Source organism: Mercenaria mercenaria, chromosome 4 (assembly GCF_021730395.1).
Source record: "Mercenaria mercenaria strain notata chromosome 4, MADL_Memer_1, whole genome shotgun sequence".
NCBI lineage: Eukaryota > Metazoa > Mollusca > Bivalvia > Venerida > Veneridae > Mercenaria > Mercenaria mercenaria.
Window position 1 is genome coordinate 31,365,475 of NC_069364.1, and position 25,865 is coordinate 31,391,339.

General features: G+C 36.7%; 1 protein-coding gene across 1 annotated transcript; it reads left to right on the forward strand.

The window, feature by feature from the left end:
* Nucleotides 1-2,056: 2,056 nt before the first annotated feature.
* Nucleotides 2,057-25,294, forward strand: LOC123551375 (uncharacterized). The gene is made up of 5 exons (XM_045340260.2): nt 2,057-2,184; nt 5,831-6,076; nt 16,584-16,675; nt 21,531-21,655; nt 23,479-25,294. The coding sequence occupies exons 2-5, from the start codon at nt 5,834-5,836 to the stop codon at nt 25,074-25,076; spliced, it is 2,058 nt and encodes a 685-aa protein (XP_045196195.2). The 5' UTR covers nt 2,057-2,184; nt 5,831-5,833; the 3' UTR covers nt 25,077-25,294.
* Nucleotides 25,295-25,865: the final 571 nt, after the last annotated feature.

Genomic DNA, 25,865 nt, shown 5'->3' on the forward strand with positions numbered 1-25,865 from the left:
ACGAAAGACATAAATTCATTATTTTAATTTTAGATTTATATTTCGGACACATTTTATGAGAAAATGAAATAAAACTAGATAACTTAAAAGGTAAAGACGGTAGTATAATTCAACGACAATTTATCCGCTGTCATCCGCTATCCTTACCGAAATACCGCGGTAAAGTTAAGAGTTAAAAGTACAGGCAAGCCTCAATGCACAAAGTTGATGTACTTGTAGCTCCTGTTGGTTGAAGTATGTCACGCTTGCAAACTATTGACCCCGTTCATGGGAAATAACCTAAAACTTACCTAACTCCGGGCTAATCGTCATATCGTCTGCGCAAATGTCGGAATACTACCGTTACAGTTTTATGCTTTTGTCACGATTTTTGTACTGTTTAGCTACGAAAACAATGTATTCAAACGTCACTAAAAGTAAAATATTTGTAATGTAGTGAATGAAAAAAGCGAGTTTTATCTTTTGCCTATACGTTCTTGTTGCGATACCCTATTTGATATATATATATATGGTAACTAAAATTTACAGGTTGTTTTCGGTGTGAAGTAACAGCTGAGTGCATAAATTTACTAAATATATTTATGCCTTTTCTCTTCTCCATGAATCAATAGAAATATTTGATATTTCAAAAAATGACATTCTAAAAATATCTGAAGCAAAGTGAACAACTCTTGTATTGACAGTTTTTCATTGATTTTGAGATATCCCAAATAGTCTAAACAGCTGAATAAAGTCAATAGTGTATAGTGGAAGTTCAACACTTTGAAAGAGCCTATACTGAACTTTATTTTGTCTTTTAGTAAATTCAAAAATTCAAACGCCAGGACTACCCAAGAGTCTAAAACTCATGTAAAAGTTCTGAGTGAAAGAGAATGACATGTTCTTTATTATATACACTTAAATTCAGGTGATAATTGTTGATATAATTGTAAATGAGAGGCCTAAACAAAAATCTTTTTTTCCAGTTGTATAAAAAGTTGAAGTTGTGAATTAATGTGAATATCTTAAGTTACCCGCTTACATTGTTTACAACAATTAATAAATCACCTTATGGTTTATTTAAGGTAGTAGACCTGCAACAAAAAATCGTCACAGTACATATTCTCCATATGAGCCGCGCCATGAGAAAACCAACATAGTGGCTTTGCGACCAGCATGGATCCAGACCAGCCTGCGCATCCGCGCAGTCTGGTCAGGATCCATGCTGTTAGCTAACAGTTTATCTGAATGCAGAAGGCTTTGAAAGTGAACAGCATGGATCCTGACCAGACTGCGTGTGGTATGTTTTAATACCATATTTCAACGTTATCCAGGGGTTGCCATTTATTCATAAACTGATTTTCATTTTCCGTACGCCAGTCCAAGCTTTTTTCTACATTTTCCGGATAAATGACGTTACGACATGATTTCCGGTTTATCAAACGTGAAAAACTACCGTAACAGAGAAATCCTCGCACTCACGTGCTGTTTAAACACTTTTTTAATATATGCGCCTTCCGTGGCAAAGCGTAAACGTCATTTGGTCAAAAGCGGACAACTTTTATAAAAAGGAAATGACGTTAGTGTAAAAAACTATGTAAATCGCAAATGCCGTACAACCATGATGACTTACCTACTAATTAAGAACATCCGAAAATATTACCAACACAAGGTCATAATTCAGGAGACAAGCATTTCTCTACTAGATATCATATAGAGATTGCCGGCTATACATTGAAATAACGTCGTTCCATACATGCTACAAGCCAATCGCATGTCGGTAAAAACATCACGTGAGATCGCCATTCTTCGTGTTCTACCAATATACCCGAAGCCGCAATTAATGAGGCCGTAGGTAACAAACCCAACCTGCGACCCTCTAATTATGCGCAACAAATTCACGCATCGAATGTTAGCACTACATGTGGAAAATGGACTGACCGGGTCAATGTTTAGCTTGTCGTATTTACTCAACTGAAAGTGTTGTTGTTGTATTAAACAATTTATATGTTTGCGTAAATATTGTCCGTAAGTAAAGACGCTCGCGGCAGTTTCGTGTTTTCGTGGAAGGCGAAGATTAATGAGTAATCAGTTTCAGTTTCGGTTTCAGTTTACCGACCCGTTCTTGGGATAACCTAAAATGTACAAAATACAAGATACAAGAAAACATCTTCAGCGCTCATTATCGGAATACCATCTTTGCAGGTATGTTAGTATAAATATTATATAGAATAGCTTAACATAAGTGTTATCTCTAGGTAGCGAAACGTTTGTTAATTTATATATAAAACATCACTTTTTATACAATAAATGAAAAATGGTAGTGAAAAAAAAACCACAAAAAAAACGAGTTATATGACAAATTATTATAATACGTTCTTCTAGCGATACCGCATTTGAATTTTTATTAACATATATAGCAATTTATTTTAAGCTTTTTCATCTAAAGTATTAATGTCGAGAAGAAAACTTTTTATTTCTTTATTGAGAAATATCAAGATCAAAATGATCTTTCTTCGTGAAAACAGGATTTTATCTTTTATTGTATCTGTTAACCCAGAGTTGTGCTTTAACAAACAAATATACATCCACAAAATACTGGAGTTTGCAATTTTGAAGGTAGAACTCGATTAAGCATTGAAACTGGAATACGAGGAAAGGATCACGGAAGACGTTTGAATATCTCCTTAAATAAAAAAAACCCGAACTTTTTTATATCAAGGTCTTTCGAAATCATATTTTTTTTCAAATGCTATATATTCCTCTTAAATATAACTGAGTCACACCAAGAGAAAAAGAACATAATGTATTTGCGACCAGTATGAATCCAGACCAGTCTGATGAGGATCTATACTATTCGCTTTCAAAGCCTATTGCAATAAGAGAAACCGCCTCGATAGCCTAGTGATAGATCGTCCGCTTCGAATGCGGGTGGTCGTGGGTTCGATCCCAGGCCGCGTCATACCAAAGACGTGAAAAATGGTACCAGTAGCTCCCTTGTTTGGCGCTCAGCATTAAAAGGGAAACTGGCCTCTTCTCTCATACCCTAGCTCGTGGCGATGGATTCCATCGGGAATGAGGTGTCGAGAGTGATTAATATAAGTTGTAGAACTTCCTTCACAATCGACCTTAAATAAATTATGTATAAAAGAGAAACCGTTAGCGAACAGCATGAATCCTGACCAGACTGCGCGGATATGCAGGCTGGTCTGGATCCATGCTGTTCGCAAATGCATTATTTTGGTTTTCTCATGGTGCGGCTCATATAATGACACTTCGTGTCATTGTTTAAATTCTTTGATAAATGTTTATATGCGTTAGCAGCAAGTGAAAGTTTTGCAAAAGGCTTTACATTTCAACAATTTTGTAATGTCAGGTTTTGTTTAATTTCAAGTGATTGTTGGTACAGACTATGGGTGGGGTAGTGTGTAGAATTTCTTTTCTTTTTTTTCAGCAAATAGTCTGTGATGGCACCATTAACCGGTGGGGTGGGGGTGGGGTGGGTGGGGGTGAACCTCTATATGCAGCCCGTCTGGACGTACCATGTAAGGCACTAAGCACTGGTATCCGCAATAGGGGTAAACTGACCATCAGGAAGAGTGGTGTAGTCATGACTTTTTGTTAGCTCACCTGAGCACGAAGTGCTCAAAGGTGAGCTTTGGTGATCGCCCTGTGTCCGTCGTCCGTCGTCGTCCGTCCGTCCGTCGTCGTCAACAATTTGACTGTTAACACTCTAGAGGTCACAATTTTGGTCCAATCTTAAGGAAACATGGTCAGAATGTTACTCTCAATTAAATCTTGGATGCGTTCGATATTGGGTCATCTGGGGTCAAAAACTAGGTCACCAGGTCAAATCAAAGGAAAAGCTTGTTAACACTCTAGAGGTCACAATTTTGGCCCAATCTTAATGAAACTTGGTCAGAATGTTACCTTTAATAAAATCTTGGACGAGTTCGATATTGAGTTATCCAGGTTCAAAAACTAGGTCACCAGGTCAAATCAAAGGAAAAGCTTGTTAACACTCTAGAGGTCACAATTTTGGCCCAGTCTTAATGAAACTTGGTCAGAATGTTACCCTTTATAAAATCTTGGACGAGTTCGATATTGAGTCATCTGGGTTTAAAAACTATGTCACCAGGTCAAATCAAAGGAAAAGCTTGTTAACACTCTAGAGGTCACAATTTTGGCTCAATCTTAATGAAACTTGATCAGAATGTTACCCTCAATAAAATCTTGGACGAGTTCGATATTGGGTCATCTGGGATCATAAACTATGTCACCAGGTCAAATCAAAGGAAAAGCTTGTTAACATTGTAGAGGCCACATTTATGACTGTATCTTCATGAAACCTAGTCAAAATGTTAATCTTGATGATCTTTAGGTCAAGTTCAAATCTGGATCATGCGGGCTCAAAATCTAGAATCTGGGGCACGTAGGGTCAAAAACTAGGTCACTAGGTCAAATCAAAGGAAAAACTAGTTAACACTGTAGAGGCCACAAACATGTATGACCATATCTTAATTAAACTAAGTCAGAATGCTAATCTTGATGATCTATAGTTCATGTTCAAATCTGGGTCAGGTGGGATAAAAAACTAGGTCACTAGGTCAAATCAAAGGAAAAGCTTGTTAACACCCTAGAGGCCACATTTATGACTGTATCTTCATGAAACTTGGTCAGAATGTTAGTCTTGATGATCTTTAGGTCAAGTTCAAATCTGGATCATGCGGGCTCAAAATCTAGGTCACCGGGTCAAATCAAAGGAAAAGCTTGTTAACAGTCTAGAGGCCACATTTATGACTGTATCTTCATGAAACTTAGTCAGAATATTAATCTTGGTAATCTTTAGGTCAAGTTAGAATCTGGGTCAAAAAACTAGGTCACCGAGTCAAATCAAAGGAAAAGCTAGTTAACACTGTAGAGGCCACATTTTTGACCATATCTTAATGAAACTTGGTCAGAATGTTAATCTTGATGATCTTTAGGTCAATAGGTCAGGTGAGCGATACAGAGCCTTCATGGCCCTCTTGTTTGAATAAGGCTGTCATGATTTTTATTATCAATATTGTCCTTTTTATTACTGTAATTATAATTATTATTATGTACAACGCCATTGAATATATCACAGTAGAGAAATAGGCGTTTAATCAAATTATTCAGAAGGTAAGCTGGGATAGTTCTGCAATGATTCATCAACAAAATTAAATACTTTTCCACGAAATAAATCAACCTGTATATCTGCGTATCATTCTTATTTTTATAACACGATTAAGGTACATCCGGTATGTATTCCTAAAATTCAAATTATCAGGTAGAAAAACAAGCAGAACATCTGTTAATGTTTATATCGGCGGTTTGCAAATTTGTCACAATGTAAAATATATTTTCTAAAATAAAATAGAAAACTTAAATAGACGCTCTAAGGGTTTTATTGTATTTTATTTTTTATTTATACTGTTTATAGAGGGTGAATTCGACAAGTTAGGCATTTTGTTATGTTACAAAGTACCTGACAACTTTGTTACTTCCATTTTTGTTTATTTTCAATCATACATGTATACAACGAACGTTTCACAAACCCGAAACCAGTCTGGACTATTTAAAACAAAGGAGCATGTATTCAAGTTGACAGGATTGGGAGATTTAAAAGCCTCGTTCGCATTAATCATTATGATAAACAAACTTTTATTCGCATGGCTGTTCTGGCCATATTAAAAGCCAGTTTCAAGGGCATTTAAACAGCAGATGCACACAAAGTTTTGAAATTACAGCAAGACTTGTATCAAAAATGTATATATCAATTTTCTACGTCTACGAAAACATGCTTTATTTCACATTCAGTATGTTGTAGGAAATGGCGACAGAAGTAAAACCGCAAGAACTATATATGGAGAACGTCCATCTGAAGGAAAAAAATGCAAAACTGAAACGGTTAAAAGAAAGAATCGAACGGCATTCTGACATTACAAACGAAGGTCCAAGCACAGATGAAAACAGAGATGAAAAGGAGCCGTGGCTGCAGTCGTTTTTGAATGATAGAGATACCCGAGTTGTTATAGAACGAACCCCTACGTGCAGTAAATTTTGTACACAATTTGTGAGTTTTCTTTGGACTCGTATAATCAGCTTTCAATCATAATATCTCCGCTAATGCTATTTAATATTAATGTTATATTGCCGTCAATAATATTTATGTCATTGTTTTAATAAAGTTTAAGTAATTACGATTATACGATGGTTGATAAAGATAATGTCACCGGGTCCGTTGTGCATTTAGTCATTGTTATCAAAGACACATTGATCGAGTCAGGGCCCACTTCCTACATCTCTCCTCTGTTCCAGTCAACTGTTAGTCATCTTAAAACGAACTTTTCCTAAAGTAGAGAAAATAGACAATGTTTTTTTGCAATTTCAGCATGTTTTAAAGAATACATATTTTACCATTTATGATCTTTTTATTTCGAGATAGGAAAGTTTGAAATAAATGCTTCGAAACAATCATCAATTCAACTATTAAATCAACACCTTTCTATCAGTCCTTGGAATTAAGAACGGGTTTATCAACATTCAGTCAAAGACACCGATCGCTCCAATTAAATACTACAAGAGGAAATTTTGCATGTATGAAGTCTGGTTCCCCGGGCTTTCGCGATACAAAGCGGATATCCAGTAGAAAGAAGAGTTTTCAATATCAGTTGTTAACTTTCGTATCTTTTAATTAAAGAGAACTGACGTTAAAAGTGCAATTTTTAAACCTGCTGAAAGTGTAACAAACATGATCTATGAACTCCGCCTATGCTCAATTTGTTTCAATGTAATGACTAACAAATGCCAGGGACGGAGGAGAAGGGCCCTGGCACCAAGTGCCTGTGATTTTGAGTAAATCAAGAATTATCATTAAGACCAACAATGATATACGATTTTCTAAACACAACATATATTTAATTGCAAATGAACATATGTGTAATTTAGGGCTATTTTGGGGCATCGTATTTTCACAACTTTACAGGCTACTTCTTTCGTGCTTTCTTGTAATTATACATTTGACCCGCGCCATGTGAAAACCAACATAGTGGCTTTGCGACCAGCATGGATCCAGAGCATCCGCTCAGGGAGGTCAGGATCCATGCTGTTCGCTATCAATGCTTATTGCAATTAGAGAACCCGTTAGCGAACAGGGAGAGGGATAATGACAACAGGCTGCGTATGGTTGCAAAATGCGCATGCGTCAATTGGTTACTTTTTATAGATGTCGGAAATTCCAACATTTATACATATCATTTAAGTTCCATATTGTGACGTATCCTACCGTACAATATGACTTAGCAGGGTTGTCAACGTTATGTAACATACAACAAAATGATTATTAGCCTGATTTGTCTCATTTTTTTCCGTTTATGTGGCCTTGAAAACTATCAAGTGGACACGTCTGCGGATGAAATAACGATGTAGTAGTTTCATTTAACTGGAACCGGCTAGTGCAATTTGAATTCGTATATTTTTTCTTATATACATAGGTTACACTTACACCATGAAACTGCAACGTTTAATGCAATTTTGTTCAAAATAATTAATTACCTTGAAATAGAAAGTTTTGAGGTATGGTCCAAAATATTTAATTCATGTAAAGCAAGTAGACAAACATACAAATAAACAAAAATCGCCAGCAGAACATTTAAAATAATGTTTCAATATAAAGCATATGCAACAAAACTCCCTGTAACTTAGTGTTTCCTTTTGTAGACATCATTGCTTTCAAGTTAAAATTGTTAGTTAGACATGCACTTCAGAGGAAGCAAAACAGCATGTATTTCCTGAACCTAATTATGATGGGTTTTTTTAAATTCTAATCTTACATATCTCTTTTAGAGTTATTTTAGCCTTTAAATTCACAGTCATTGCCCTTATGATAACTAACGAGAAAAATGAATGCCGTTCTCTAAAATTCAAACTATGTTTGAAGTGGATAAAATGTGTAAGGGACCGGGTAGCTCTGTCAAAAGAGTTCGTCCAGTAAGCGAAAGGCCCCGGGTTCGAGTCCTGGTCACGCTGTACAGTTTTCTCGCCCAGTGACATATCCCTTATCACAGTTCTTTCTACGGCACGCACCGTTTGAAATATTAATGCTATCGAATGGTATACACAAATGTTGACAGTGCAGAATTTGATCAAATTTGCATCATTTTTTTCTACAAACGTTATTTGTACTGTTTTGAAATTACTTTAGCCATGCACCCACTGTTGTCATGGTCAGAGCAAGATCTGTATCATAAATACAGATCAATAGGCTCCAACTGATGTCATGGTCCGGTAACAACAGCTAAAGTAGGTCTGTACAAGTACTATAGATAACCAGGCCCCAACTGTTGTCATGGTTGTGTAACAACAGATAGAGCATGGTGTGTATAAGTACTATAGATAACAAGGCCTCAACTGTTGTCATGGTTGTGTAACAACAGATAGAGCATGGTGTGTATAAGTACTATAGATAACAAGGCCTCAACTATTGTCATGGTTGTGTAACAAAGCCTAGAGCATGTGGTCTGTATTAGTACTATAGATACCAGTGACCAAACGTTTCTTATGGTTGTGTTACAACAGCTAGAGCATGGTCTGTATCAGTACAATAGATAAACCTGCTCCGGCTGTTGTCATTGACCGGTATGGTTTGTATCAGTACTATAGATAACAAGGCCCCAACTGTTGTCATGGTTGTGTACAACAGCTAGAGCATGATCTGTAACTGTACTAAATATAACCAGGTCCCAACTGCTTTCATGATTGTGTTACATCAGCTGGAACATTGTGTGTATCAGTACTTTAGATAACCATGCCCAAACTTTTGTCATGGCTGTGTTACAGCAGCTACATCATGGTCTGCATCAGTACTTTAGATACCCAGACCCCAATTGTTGTCATGGTTGTGTTACAACAGGTACAGCATGGTCTACATCATTACTTTAGATAACCAGACCCCAACTGTTGTCATGGTTGTGTTACAAAAGCTACAGCATGGTCTGTATCAGTACTATAGATAATCAGATACCAAATGTTGTCATGATTGTTTAACAACAGTTAGGACATGGTCTGTAGCAGTACTTTAGGTAAACAGGCTCTGACTGTGGCCATGGTCCGGTAACAATAGCCGGAGAATAATCTGTATTAGTACTAACGATAGACAACAGCTACAGCATGGTCTGCATCAGTTCTGTAGATGACCAAGTCCAAACTATTCTCATAGTTGTGTAATAACAAATAGAGCATGGTCTGTATTAGTACTACAGATACCCAGGACCCAGCTATTGTCATGGTTGTGTTACAACAGCTAGAGCATGGCCTGTATCAGTACAATATATAAACATGCTCCGGCTGTTGGTCCGGTAGCAACAGCTAGAACATGTTCTATATCAGTGCAAAAAGATAAAATGCTCCGGCTGTTGTCATGGACCGGTAACAACAGATGGAGCATGTTCTGTATTAATACTATGAATACACAGGCCCCAACTGTTGTCATGGTTGTGTAACAACACCTGGAGCATGGTCTGTATTAGTACTATAGATGAACATGCTCCGGCTGTTGTCATGGTCCGGTTACAACAGCTAAAGCATGGTCTGTGTCAGTACTATAGATTATTCAGACACCAACTGTTGTCATGATTGTGTAACAACAGTTAGGGCATGGTCTGTAGCAGTAATATATGTAAACAGGCTCTGACTGTGGCCATGGTCCGGTAACAATAGCCGGAGAATAATCTGTATTATTACTAACGATAACCTGGCCCCAACTGTTGTCATGGTTGTGTACAACAGCAAGAGCATGGTCTGTATCAGTACAATAGATAAACCTGCTCCGGCTGTTGTCATTGTCCGATAGCAACAGTTAGAGCATAGTCTTTATCATTACAATAGATAAATATGCTGAGGTTGTTGTCATTCACCGGTAACAACAGCTAGAGCATGGTCTAAATCAGTACTCAATATAACCAGGCCCCGCTGTTTTCATGGTTGTGTTACAACAGCTAGAGTATGGTATAAATCAATATTATGGTTAAAAATGCTCCAGCTGTTGTCATGATTCGGTTACAACAGAAAGAGCATGGTTTGTATCAGTACTATACAATGTAGAAAACAATGACCCAACTGTTGTCATGGTTGTGTTACAAACAGCTAAAGCATGATCTGTATCTGTACTAAATAAAACCTGGCCCCAACTGCTTTCATGGTTGTGTTACAACAGTTGGAGCATTGTCTGTATCAGAATCATACCAAGCTGCAGATGCTATTACCGAACCATTGTAAAAGTCGGAGCATGGTTATCTATAGTACTCATATATACCATGCTCCAGCTGTTGTTACCGAACCACAACAACAGCCAGAACATGTTTATCTGTAATACTGATAGCGAGGTGGTAAAGCCAGAACGGTATAAGTCCATTTTTCAAATAGTGGAGAGAAACGCAAAAGAAGGTTTTAGACACATAAAACTTTTTATTGAATGGGAATATTTAGGTATGATTTAGTTATATTATAGTCAACAATGTTGTTATAATATAGGAATACTTCTCATAAATTAAATTGGTTTTATAGTTAAAATTGTACTTAACTCAATCTGGCATACAAAAAACTGCAAAATAATTCGAAGGTTCAAATGTGTTAAGTGCACTAAGTACTCTAAAAATTGCAATAATGTTGATTTTATTGGATGCCATACTGTCACAAGTGCACTTATAACAAAACTATCAAACCCTATGACATGATTTACAAAGACTAAGGAAATATGTGCACTTAGTACAAATAGAAATGTTGAGTAAAATGTGTATAAAATTACAGATTATGCTTAAATTGGAAAACAATTACATCACACAAAGTTTCAACAATCCATTCTAGATATTAGTAAAAGAATATTTTCCAATCTGTTTCTAGCACCTCTTAAAACAAAACAACTCTTTGGTACTTATAACAACTATTCAATATCAGAATTATTACTTACTTCCAACATGTCTGGTTCTGATAGGCAGTCTCTGGCTGCTTTTTCAGAATGAATATTCTTGAAATACTGATGGAATTCTGAAGATATTGTTCCATCAGAACAAAGCTAGAGAAGGTCCTTCCTTTTTTAAATAATGGGAAGTTTTGCATTGTAGATCGGCAGTAAATCAGATTTTATAGAAGCTCCTTTCCTTGATGATTTCAGTTTTATACAGTGGAAATGTAGGTCATAGAAACATATTCATTTCCAGGTTTACCTTCTGTAAATTTTAACCTTTTAGTTGTTTTTTCCCCACTTTTCTGTCCCTTTTTATCTTAGCATTTTTGGAATTCATACGTTGCAATGCTCTTTATTGAAAGAAAAACTCTCACTGGTAAATGTGCTACAACAACAGCCAGAACAAGGTTATTTGTAATACCGATATATACCGTGCTCTTCCTGTTCATTTCAAACCATGACAACAGTTGGGGCATGGTTATCTATAGTACTCATATTTACCTTGATCCAGCAGTTGTTATCGAACCACAACAACAGCCAGAACATATTCATCTGTAATACTGATACAAACTATGCTCTTCCTGTTGTTACCAAACCATGACAACAGTTAGGGCATGGTTATCTATATAACTCATATAAACCGTACTCAATCTTTCGCTACCGAACCACCACTACAGTTGGGTCATGTTTAACTATAGTACTGATAAATACTACTCTCTTCCTATAGTACTCATACATCATGTTACAGTTGCTGCTACCGAACCATAACTACAGCACGGCTGTTGTTATCAAACCACGAAAAGAGTCAGTGCATGGTTGTTAATATTACTCTTGTATACCATGTTCCAGCTGTTGCTACTGGTGGTCATGGTAAACTAAAGTACAGATATATACAATGCTGTTGTCATCAAACTTTGACAATAGTTACAACATTGTTGTTTTCAATAGAACTCATATATATCGAACCACAACAACAGCCAGAACATATTCATCTGTAATACTGAAATAAACCATGCTCTTCCTGTTGTTACCATACCATGACAACAGTTAGGGCATGGTTATCTATAGTACTCATATTCATCGTGATCCAGCAGTTGGTATCGAACCATATCAACAGCCAGAACATGGACATCTATAATACTGATATATACAATGCTCTTCCTGTTGATACCAAACCATGACAACAGTTGGGGCAAGGTTATCTATAGTGCTACTATTAACCATGCTCCCACTGTTGTTACTGAACCACAAAAACAGTCAGAACATGGTTATCTGTAATACTGATATATACTATGCTCTTCCTGTTGATACCAAACCATGACAACAGTTAGGGCATGGTTATCTATAGTACTCATATTTACCATGCTCCCACTGTTGTTCCTGAACCACAAAAACAGCCAGGACATGGTTATCTGTAATACTGATATATACCATGCTCTTCCTGTTGTTACCAAACCATGACAACAGTTAGGGCATGGTTATCTATAGTACTCATATTCATCGTGATCCAGCAGTTGGTATCGAACCATATCAACAGCCAGAACATGGACATCTATAATACTGATATATACAATGCTCTTCCTGTTGTTACCAAACCATGACAACAGTTGGGGCAAGGTTATCTATAGTGCTACTATTTACCATGCACCCACTGTTGTTACTGAGCCACAAAAACAGTCAGAACATGGTTATCTGTAATACTGATATATACCATCCTCTTCCTGCTGATACCAAACCATGACAACAGTTAGGGCATGGTTACTTATAGTACTCATATTTACCATGCTCCCACTGTTGTTCCTGAACCACAAAAACAGCCAGGACATGGTTATCTGTAATACTGATATATACCATGCTCTTCCTGTTGTTACCAAACCATGACAACAGTTGGAGCATGGTTATCTATAGTACTCATATTTACTAGGCTCCCACTGTTGTTACGGAACCATAGAAACAGCCAGAACATGGTTATCTGTAATACTGATATGTACCATGCTCTTCCTGTTGATACCAAACCATGACCACACTTAGGGCATGGTTATCTGTAGTATTAATATTTACTATGCTCCCACTGTTATTTGAACAACAACAACCGTCAGAACATGGTTATCTGTAATACTGATATATACCATGCTCTTCCTGTTGTTACCAAACCATGACAACAGTTGGGGCATCGTTATCTATAATACTACTATTTACCATGCTCCCACTGTTGTAACTGAAGCACAACAACAGTCAGGCCATGGTTATCTGTAATACTGATATATACCATGCTCTTCCTGTTGTTACCAAACCATGACAACAGTTGGAGCATGGTTATCTATAGTACTCATATTTACTATGTTCCCACTGTTATCGAACCACAACAACAGTCAGAACATGGTCATCTGTAATACTGATATATACCATGCTTTTCCTGTTTTTACCAAACCATGACAACAGTTGGGGCAAGGTTATCTATAATACTACTATTTACCATGCTCCCACTGTTGTTACTGAACCACAACAACAGTCAGAACATGGTCATCTGTAATACTGATATATACCATGCTCTACCTGTTGTTACCAAACCATGACAACAGTTGGGGCATGGTTATCTATAGTGTTACAATTTACCATGCTCCCACTGTTGTTACTGAACCACAAAAACAGCCAGAACATGGTTATCTGTAATACTGATATATACCATGCTCTACCTGTTGTTACCAAACCATGACAACAGTTAGGGCATGGTTATCTATAGTACTCATATTTACCATCATCCAGCAGTTGTTATCGAACCACAACAACAGCCAGAACATGGTCAACATGTGTACCATGTTTCGTCTGTTGCTTCTGGTGCATTATGTTCAACTGTTGTATCATGGTTAACTCTAGTACTGATATATACCATGCTCCAGCTGTACTTAACCGAACACCGACAACAAGTCGAACATGGTTATCTATAGTACCCATACATCACAGCCCCAGAGCTACGCATTTGCATAGTAGGCCCACAACAAAAAGAAGCTGTAATGGAAAAATATTTCAGACGGGTTCAAACCAACTCAACTGTCATGTCATATTTATCCAAAATACTCATACATGTATATATTATGCACCACCTGGGGCATTGTGAACTATAATATTGATATATACCATGTTTCAGATGTTGTTACCGAATCATTACTACAGTTTGGAAATGGATATAAATTCTTTTGGTAACTACCATTCTCCAGCTGGGTTTACGGAACAACAGTCAGAACATGGATACACAATATATAAACCATGCTCCAGTCGCAAAAGCAACAATTGGTACAGTATTAACTATAGTACTAGACTGGCATCAGTCGTTAGAGTCATTGAATGTTAAAATCAATCCTCTCTGATACCACTTTCTAAAAAAATTTACAATATCTCTTGCCTGTGTCTCTAACGTTGAGATGAGCCTAGAGAGAAAATGTTTTTCTGAGAAAATAATTTAGTGTCAGTGTGAAGAAATTAATATTATTACAGACTATTTGATCTCAACAGACTTTGTAAGTCTACTATAGTACATGTACTGTTATGTGCAGACTGTAGCTGTTGTAACCTAACCACGGCAAGAGTCAATGTATGGTTATCTAAGATACTCAGATATACCATGCTCCAGCTGTTATTACCGTGAATAACTATACTAATGATACATACCATGCTACAGTTGGTGTTAACTAAGCTGGGCTTCTGATTTTGCTATCGAACAATAGCAACATTTGGGAAATTGTTAACTACAATGCATGTACAGATATATGCTGTTGTTATCAAACCAGGACAAGAGTTGGTGCATGATTATTTATATTACTCATGTATACCATGTTCCAGCGGTTGCTACTTGAGCATTACAACTGTTAGGTCATGGTTAACTATAGTACTCAAATATACCGCGCTCCCGCTGTTGCTACCGAACAACGACAACGGCTAAAACATGGTTAACAATCAATCTGACTAAAGTACTTGATCTTCTAAACGAAGATCTGAGAACGACCCATTCACATTCGTCTTCTGTATATTTTGGATTTCCATTATTGCTATTTTTATGTTTTCCAATCAGACGACTTGTTCGATTGTCAAAGGATAAGAAAAATATGCGGTTATTCCAGGACTCGAACCCGGGACCCCTCGTTTACAAAGCAAGTGGCCTACCGACTGAGCTAACCGGCTATCTGATACATTACTCCATAAGAATTGTAAATATCAAAAGTCAATTCTACATGTAGATTTGCAAGATGTTGTAAGCTAGGCTCTGATTGGCTAGCGAAAGAGCCGTCAGAACGAGGGAATGAATAGGTCGTTTTCAGATCCTATGCGTAGCGTAATATAGGAGATGTACTTTAGTCAGATTGGTTAACAATAGTACTGATATATACTACTCCAGCTGTTGTTATCAAACCATGACAACAGTTGGGGCATGGTTATCTATAGTACTCATATGTCCCCTAGCTCAAGCTGTTGCTAGCTATCACTACAGCAGGGTCATGGTTAACTTTAGTACTGATATATACAATGCTCCAGCTGTTGTTACCAAACAATGACAACAGTTAGGGCATGGTTGTCTATAGTACTCATATATACCGTGTTCAGTCTTGTTTCCGAAAATGAGGAAGAAGTAAAATATTCAAGTCGTCAATGACGTTTTTTGCTGCCTCAATAGACACAAATGAACCGTGATAAAAGACATTCTTCATTGTGAATTCCTCATCCGATTCCATGATGTTAATTGAAAACAGAAAACGGGCAAGTTATCTAAAAATAGACTTTTATTTGGGATGGCTATTTTTAGATGGCTATTTTTACACGATATTTGCACATGCGCATAACAATACCATGCGCGACCTGTTGTCGGGTCGGACCAGCCTGCGCATCCATGCTGGTCGCAAAGCCACTATGTTGGTTTTCCCATGGCGCGGCTCAATTGTAATACTAACAAAGGTCAGATTGACATGTGAATGATAAAAGGTCCGTCCTTAATTCTAATCTGTGCATATATTGCTGCATAATATACGAAAATAATAAGAAAGTAAACAACAGAATTTTATCTCCTTAATGTCTTTGTCAAATTGTTATCTAAATGTTACAATAGCAACAGTTATATGAAGATTCCATTTCATGGAAAAAAACCTATTTTTAGAAGGTGAAAGTGAAAGTATATTATTTTCGTCGGTTTTCCAATAGGTAAAAATTCCCCGGATGTACCAAATAAACAAAGGCGACCGTAAGCAGTAGTTAAGATAGTTAACCGTAACTTGTATGTTTTGGTTTAAGAAGTGTTAATTGTTTTCACGCATACTTTTGTTAATAGTCTCTGTCTCGGTTTCTTATAAAGCCCGACGTTGATATTGTTTACATCCGGTGGGCAATAGATGAATGCGCATGCGCAGAGATTAACAATGCTACTTTTATAATTGGTACGTGGTATTTCCCATCGAATCCTGTCCGTGACAAAATAATGCACGGACGGGCACCTGGGGTCTTCCTTTACCATCAAACCTTGAAGATCGCCATATGACTTTTAATTGTGTCAGTGCGACGTTAAACCTAACAAAATGTCCGATGGCAAGCTGCATCTCTACAGTATGAGAAAAATATTATATTATTTAAGGTATGGAAGACTTTGTTGAAAGTGCTGTTGATAGTCCTTGTTGCTGTTTGTGTGATAACTGCATATGTGCTGGCAGAAAGAAGACATGACAGGTTGTTAGAGTTACTCTATTTTTGTTTGTTTGTTCTTTTAATAAACTGATCTCTACTTAAAGAAAAAATAAGAATACTGCCATTTGCTTCAAGTATTTTGAAAAAATGCGACAGCTTTTACAATCTCTATTAATAAGCTGTAGGTGTTGCCGTACGTAAATGTACGCTTAAAATTTGAGTATGAAATCTCGAGGACGTGTAATTGTAACTTTTTGAATAAAGACTGAATGCTATTATGTTATTATATGTGGTTTCCCGTCAGAATTTATCGCGCTTCACTTTTGACAAAGACACGTGGCCTGAACATTGATGTGAAATGATTTCGTACAAACCGTATAGTCTTTACATTCCTTAATGCGTTTCTATGTGTTAAGACCTTGAGTCAGCGTTATTTAATTATATAAGTCACATGTTTCAGTATAATCATCAGATGGTGGGCAATTCAAATCACTCTGCGTCCGTGGTCCGTCCGTACGTCCGTCAGTTAACAATTTCTCGTTATCGCATCTCCTCAGAAACTACTGAAGGGATTTTGACCAAACTGTATCAGAATGATGTATTGGTACCCTAGTTGTGTCCCCCTGAAAATCAGACTGGTTCAACAATTTTTGAATGAGTTATGGCCCTTTGTTTACTTTTATAATTTACATAGATTTATATAGGAAAAAACTTTGAAAATCTTCTTGTCCAAAACCACAGAGCCTAGGGCTTTGATATTTGATATGAAGCATCATTCAGTAGTCCTCTACCAAGATGATTCAAATTATTTCCCTGGGGTCAAATATGGCCCCGCCCCGGGGATCACATGGTTTATATAGACTGATATAGGGAAAAACTTTGAAAAACCTCTTGTCCAAAACCACAGGGCCTAGGGCTTTGATATTTAGTATGTGATATCATCCAGTGGTTTTCTACTAAGATTGTTTAAATTATCCCCCTAGGGTCAAATATGGCCCCGCCCGGGGGGTCACATGGTTTACATAGACTTATATAGGGAAAAACTTTGAAAATCTTCTTTTCAATAACCTACAACATTCAAATTTGGACCACATGTAGAGTTTTGAGTGGCAAAATGAACGTTGACATGAGTTGACCTTGATTTTGACCTAGTGACCTACTTTCACATTTCTGTAGCTACAGCCTTCAAATTTAGACCACATGCATAGTTTTGTGCACCGGAAAACACTTTGACCTTGACATTGACCTAGTGATCTACTTTCACATTTTTGAAGGTACAGGCTGCAAATTTGGACCACATGCATAGTTTTGTGTTCCAAAATGAAATTTGACATTGATTTTGACCTAGTGACCTACTTTCACATTTCTCAAGCTACAGCCTTCAAATTTGGATCACATGCATAGTTTTTTGCACCGAAAAAAACTTTGACCTTGACATTGACCTAGTGACCTACTTCCACATTTCTGAAGCTACAGGCTTCAAATTTGGACCACATGCATATTTTTGTGTACCGAAATGAACTTTGACCTTGACATTGACCTGGTGACCTACTTTCACATTTTTGAAGATACAGGCTTCAAATTTGGACCACGTGCATTGGTTTTTGTTCCGAAATGAAATTTGACATTGATTTTGACCTAGTAACCTTTTTTCACATTTCTCAAGCTACAGCCTTCAAATTTTGACCACATGCATAATTTTGTGTACCGAAATGAACTTTGATCTTGAGATTGACCTAGTGACCTACTTTCACATTTCTGAAGCTACAGGCTTCAAATTTGGACCACATGCATATTTTTGTGTTCTGAATTGAAATTCGACATTGATTTTTACCTAGTACCTACTTTCACATTTCTCAAGCTGCAGCCTCCAAATTTGAAGCCAAGGTCACTCTGTGATCTCTTGTTGCTTGTCTTGACCAACAGAAAAATATGTTTTTGATAGAAAATTTAAGAATGTCTGAGAATATATGAACGTCTTGCGTTGGTATTACAAATTTAAAAATAAAAGACGCACATTAGTGACACTACACTGCAGTTTTAGATCTTTAATGCGTTCATCGTGTAGCTCACAACATAGAAGTATCCGGTTTCCGTCGATACACATTCAAGTTAATATGATTTTCTCACTGTGCAAGTGCACACAATATTGTGACACTGTATAGCGGGTTAATTCTGCGGTTTTGTCCTAAAATGTGCCTAGTTTATTTCTGCGCTTTTTATCTCCCCGCCCCCCCCCCCCCCCGCAAAAAAAAAAAAATTCAAAAATTCATTCCTCATTTTTTTTTTCAAACCTTCCATGAATATTTATCAACATGCAAGTTGTACCATTCCCCCACCGATCATGCATCCCCATAATGTGGTTGTGCACACACAATTTCATTCGGATATCTTTTGTAACTTCAGAGTAATTGTATAAAAGTCTACATATTTGTACAAACTTACCATTTGGTAGAATTTCATTAAATTTCTTTCATTCTTTTCTATGAACATTTATTATAAACATATGAAGTTGTGTACCCACACCTGGCCACCCCCTTGCCTTGGTCACACACCCTCCCCCTCCCAACACCCCCCCCCCCCCCCACTAAAAAAAAAAAAATTCATTCCTTATTTTTTTTTCAAACCTTCCATGAATATTTATCAACATGCAAGTTGTACCATTCCCCACCTCGCTCCTCCACCGATCATGCATCCCCCCACTATTTTTTTTAATTTATTTATAATCAACATGTGAAGTTTTGTTTCCTCACCCGTTCACACAACCCCGCCCCCTCAAAATATATACATATATATTTATATTTCCATTTTTTTTTTAAATTGTTCAAACCTTCAACATGTAAAGTTGTAACCGCACCAACCTTGCCCCCAGCCATGTTCAAGATATCTTACTTGATAGTGTTCTTTTAAGTTCAAATGTACATGTTAAACAGCAACACTTGGTGCCAAACCACTCAAAGACAATATTTTGTTCCAGTTAAACTTCAAGCTCCCATTTCAAATAACTCCTGAAACCATTTAATTAAAGAAGCTAAGCTTCGTACAATAAACATATTCCATTCAAAATAATTTCTTTAGTCAGGATCATACATTTATTATGTTCACTTTAAACATTTGTTTTCTGTTGAATTGATTTTGACTAATGATATTATTTGCTTCTTAGTACCATTCTTAACTTTTTGCCGGATATATTTTTTGCCATTCCTCACCACAAACCCTTTCGGCGGGGGATACCAATTCATCGAATTTGCTTGTTATTTCTGCGACCTTCGAGAAAATCAGGAATGAATTTTTGCGGTTTCAAATTGCATAAACCGGAAGAAAATTATGTGCATGGAAAATTGGATCCGGACAAAATCCCCTACGGACAAAACCCCCTTCGCTCATTTTTGCATAGGCGGACAGAACACCCCTCATGTTCTTTACCCCATTCTTCCTAAAATCAAAAGGGCAAATAATATAATATTTTATTAATCAGTAAACAACAAGACACAGCAAAATAATTCAATGTGTGGTAATATGTTCCATAAATTATGTATAATTGAAGATAATTGTAATAAAAGAGCATAATATGGATAATTGATGTACTTATTCTATTATATATACCATTATTACAGTTTGTTCTGTAATAACTTTAAAATTAATCAAACTGAAACACTGTTAAATACCTCTTAATAAATTGACCTTTTAGTTTATTAATTGTTTGTTTTCAATCATCACTTATAATTATTTTCAAAACATCTCTTTCTATTAACAAAATGATATCAGTGCATTAAAATATTGTTTGCCCTTTTGACTCTAGGATGAAAGGGGTTTTGTCCTTCTTGTAAAAATGCGAAGGAGATTTTGTCCTCCTTGTAAAATTCAGCGAAGTGGGTTTTGTCCTCCTTGTAAAAAACATGAAGGGTGTTTTGTCCGCCCATGCCAAAATGAGTGAAGGGGGTTTTGTCCGCAGGGGATTTTTTCCTACACTCATGGAAAATAGCTACCGCATTTACTATTTCATAATTAGCGACGCAAATGCCTATCGTTCTCGTCAGTTATGTCTTGGTGGCATTATCTAGGTCTGAATCTATGAGAGAGAAGTTGGCGCAGCTGATTTATGTTTAAATCTGATTTCTTTTCTTTACCGTGCATGATCAAAAATCAGACTTAAAAATAAATACTGTAGGTCTAGAAACGGTAATTCATTTTGAAAGACATTTTCATAAAATATAACATTGCTGGTAGAAAAATTTACGATTAATTAAAATATATATACAAATGCAAGCTCCAGTACTTAGTCCGTTCACAGTCCATTCAGTTACAGCAGATACAACACACAGTAATAAGATTGTTTAACTTTTCATAAACCTAGAGTGTTTTGTGATATACACTTAAAAAGATTACACGCCCGAAACGGTAACCATTCATTCGTGGACAATAGATTGATACAATAACAAAAGCAATCAACCACAATCGATATGGTGTGAATAACTTGACATCAGACGAAAAACTCGCCAAATAAATATAACAGGTCATTATAAGCGAAATATCAAGGTTTATTTCTGCGTCAAAAAATTCTGCTTATAGTTTAAATGTGCGGAATTTATTTCTGCGTTACAGCCTCGACCCGCAGATTTAGCAGAAATAAAAACCCGTATAATTAAACCGCTATACGGTATCCGGGTTTACAAGTTCATGATTTTTTTCTCATTATAAAGGCGCATATAACAACAATATGGTATTCGGTTTCAGTGGAAATATTTATTTTCATTATAAATTTTCCATTAACAGTGTTATGTCCGTGTTCTTCAAATTCATTGCTTTAAGTGAGCTTAAATCATGTACAATTTTGATAGTTTCAATAAAATGCAATCTTTATCTCTCACTAATTGAAAATAATATTTTTTTTCAGTACACTACAGTCTTTGGTTTCCGCTGTTACATCGTCGAACAATTACGGTGGCGTTTTACCTTTTGTCGCTAATAATGGTGGAAACACAGTTAAAGACACATTACGGAAGAATTACTTAAACATAGGTATATTACCATAAAATCAATACTAGCACATACTTAGGGCGTCTGACATTCCATTTTTATCGAGGAAACAGAACCACACTTTATGCATAAAAATGTAATAAACCTTTTATTTGTATTTGCCCGAAGGCATTTTATGTAATGATATAGGTCATCTGTCTGTTCAAACGTCTGTCTGTATATCTGTTTTGATTAATGAGATGCTTTGACCTATGAGTGTCAGACTTGCTTATAGGTGTAAATGACCCGTTCTGATTTTGAGGGTCAGTGGGTCAAAGGTCAAGTTAATTATGACTAACAGTACCAATATCATTTTGAAGTTTTATTTCCGGATACTTTCTAAATCATGATATATATATTACGCATAAGCAGTTCACAACCCCAAGGATCGTTTAGGGATTTGGTCAAAGTAAAGGTTACAGTGACTCTTTCTGCAAAAATCGTTTCCGCTCAATGATCTAAGAATGCTTTAGCTTTGATCCCAAGACTTAATATATGATTGACCTCTATTGATTTCGATTTCGGTTTCTGCTCATTTTCTTCAGAATTCCCTGGTCTAAAGTCATCTCAATTAGCAGGCACATAACCAAAGGGCAGTACGTAATTAATTCTAACTTTAAGGTCACTAAAGCTCAAGTGCAAACCCGACTACAGTACATCGCATAGGATGTGAAGACGTGCTATTAATAGCCTCGTTCTGACGACCCATCCGCTAGGCAATCAGAGCCTTACTTACAACATTGATTAAATCTATATTGAGCTTTGAATTAGAAAATTAACAATTTTTATGACGATCACATCGCGACTATGCCCTCGTGTTTTGAGAGAAATCATATGTCATGGTACGGACTTGGTCACGTAAAGTGTCAGACAGCCGGTTAGCTTTTAAATATTTTGATTTTTCAGCCAAATGCTTGTTGAAACAAGTCGTCTGATTTGTTCAAATAAAAATAGATTTGCGAAAATAAAAATAGCAATATTGGAAATCCAAAATATACAGAAGACGAATGTGAATGGGTCATTCTCAGATCTTCGTTTAGAAGACCAAGTACTTTAGTCAGATTGCTCAAGTTCACAATGACTGTTAATGAGTAAAAGGTTAGGTTTTTTTGATAAGTATTATGAAAGCGATTTGACATATGATCCTCATACTTAGTAAGTACATTGCTCATGGTAAGCGAAATATTCTTATTAATTTAAATGTCAGTGAGTCAAAGGTCAATGTCACGGGTACGGTTAGTATAAGGATTGTGTCCATAATCTTGAGTTTTTCTCCAAGTGCAGGCTACAATCAATCTTCAACAGAAGTGTCCACCGGAGACAGTTAACGAAACAGGTTGATTTTAAAGACAGTGTTAAAGGGCAAAGTCACTGCGACAGTTTGCACAAAAGCCTTTTCCTCTCAATATTTTGAGACTGGCTTGGCCTATGGTCCTCAAACACGGCAAGTACATTGTTCATTAGCAGCGAATGAACCTACTGATTTTCAGGATTTTTCGTCTAGAGTTAAACGTACAGATGAAAAAGATGAACCATGGACCCTTTTTCGATTTTCGAGGTTTGTTAGCCAGATGTTATGGGAACTGTTATGCGAAGAGATCACATGGATCGTGCTTGTTATCTATCCGTCTGTTATTAAGTTTCCAATCAAATACTTCAGAATGTTATGAACATGATTCTTAAGCATGATAGACATTTTGATTTGAGTGTATTATGCACAAACAAGTGATGTTCTTCTTGTTTCATGTGTGTCTGTTTTAACCATACATCTATGCATACACATCTAGCTTCATCATTTACGTATTATATGCTATCATCTATTTCAGGGTTGCGTCAAGACTTCCAACTTCAGGAGTGTCAAGGGTCAGAACTTAAACAATCGTTCCCCGATGTTGATTACTCTCTGCTTGGCTATAATATATTGAAAGGCTTCCCGCTTGCTACCGGTCACGATCCTGGCTTCACATACCCAATTTTTCGGCATGATTACTCTTCTGGTGGCATGACCGCCGACTGCCGGTACAGTGTACCTCGTGGCCTTGTGATTATCCCGGATGTCTCGTGCGTAACTTCGTTTTCATCAACAACAATACAAACAAAATACGAGTTTTCAAAGGCATTGTCAGTTTCCGCTAGTGTAAGTGGAGGTGGCTGGGGAGTGAGTTTTTCTGCTAGTGCAGGCTACAAGCAATCTTCATCAGAAGTGTCCACCGGGGAATCAGTTTACATTATATCGTCTGCTCATTGTAACTACTACTTTAGTAAGCTGATAACTGAAGAGGCTCCACAGTTTGACAATGTCTTTGTCAAATGGATTCACAAACTGAATGAAACGGATTGGGATCCTGAACTGTACTTCGAATTCTTCGAAACATACGGGACACACTTTCCGACCGAGGTTACATTTGGCGCAAAATTTATCTACGAGCATAAAATGTCGTCTTCTAAGTATGAAAGTGAAAAGAAAAGCGGGGTTAATGTTGCTGTCCAAGCAAGCTACTCAGGATTTGTCAGTGTAGGCGGTGGCTTCAATTTAGATTCCGAGCAGCGACAGGCGGCGTCCGAATTCTCGAAATCAGTTGAAACCAAGACAATTACTGTTGGCGCTGCTCCGCCTGCTAACGGCGATGCCATGACATGGGCGTCAGAGGTTAAAACTAGTCCAGTGCCGACAACATATAAATTATCATCGATTGAACTTTTGTTTACTGACAGATACATGGGAAAAATGAACATCGACTACGAACGTATTCGTAACAATATAGACACTAAGAAACATGAATATTGTCTATATCTTCGGAGACAAGGGAAAGTTGAGTCATGTGATAGTTTAGTTGCCGGAGTTGAGCTAGCAAAAACCAGATTATTCGATCATTACAAAGAAATGCAGATTGCTCTGAGTTCGGAATGTATCGAAAAATGTCTGGAAGATGTAGAGTGTGTTGCAGTGACAATTTGCATTACTTGCGATAGTAGCAATTATGCTTTCAATACTTGCTATATGTACACAGAAAGAGGATACTCGACTACAGCAGAGAGAACCGAAACAGAAAACGCAGTTTGGCAAAGCAATATATTTCCTGAGAAAATGAAATTTCAGATTGAATTTAGCGACACAACAGTTGTCGGCGTTCCACGTGGATTTGAAAAGGATGAAGACAAAACTGCAAACCAGAGCAAATGCCACGAGCTTTGCATCAAGGACGCCCACTGCGTTGCGTATACGCACTGTGACTGTCCGAGCAAAATAATAAAGTGCAACATGTATAGCAAGGAGAGAATATCGGGGTTGGAAAAGGAGTCTGGCACGAAAGCATTTTTCATTTCAAGCCGTCATGTTACAACAACTACACCGGTACCACCAACAACAACTACACCGGTACCAAAAACAACAACAAATTCATCACAGGACAGCAACAAATGAATGATCTTAAATTGACAATTAATTTTTGCTCATGTGTAAATAATTTATTTCTAATGAACAATGATTAGTTTAGAGTTTTCCGTGTTTTCGCCGGTATATTGATTACGAATTCACTAAACCATGTCGTGTCTAAGAATGATTGATCTTGAAGGGGTATAGCAGATGTAGAATACAAATGTAAACATTTGTATAATATATTCATACTTTAGCAACAAATATTTACACTTAGTTCAATACACGTCCATCTTAGTAATGATTAGTTAAGTCAATGAATTGGTGATTTGTAAGCTTTAAAGGGCATTAACTTCATTCTTTGTCATTTTAAACAGGCAATAAGTAAGTCCGTGAACGATAACAAGAATTAAAACCGAAACTATAACCATTAATGAGTGAAGTTAAGTCATACAAACAATATGATAGAGCTATAGTCGTTATAATGCTCTCATTACAAGTTGGATTTATATATCCAATAACAAAATCGTAAAATATCCCATTTTAGGGCCGTAATAAACAGCTCCTTTCTCAAAATTCAAAACCATTTGGGCATTAATTAGAGAATATCAGTAACTGATCTATTATGGACAATAACTAAATAGGTTGCCATTACAATGATGGTTTATCTTTAACTGAAACAAAAAGAAATTTCATGTATTGCTCATGATCATGAATGGCGGATTTTTAAACGGACAATGTCAGTCGTAAGCAGTGTCCCATGTACAATCACAAGATCCAGAGCAATGTCAACGAATCAATGATATTAAATTGACTATGTGTAATCTCCATACTTTA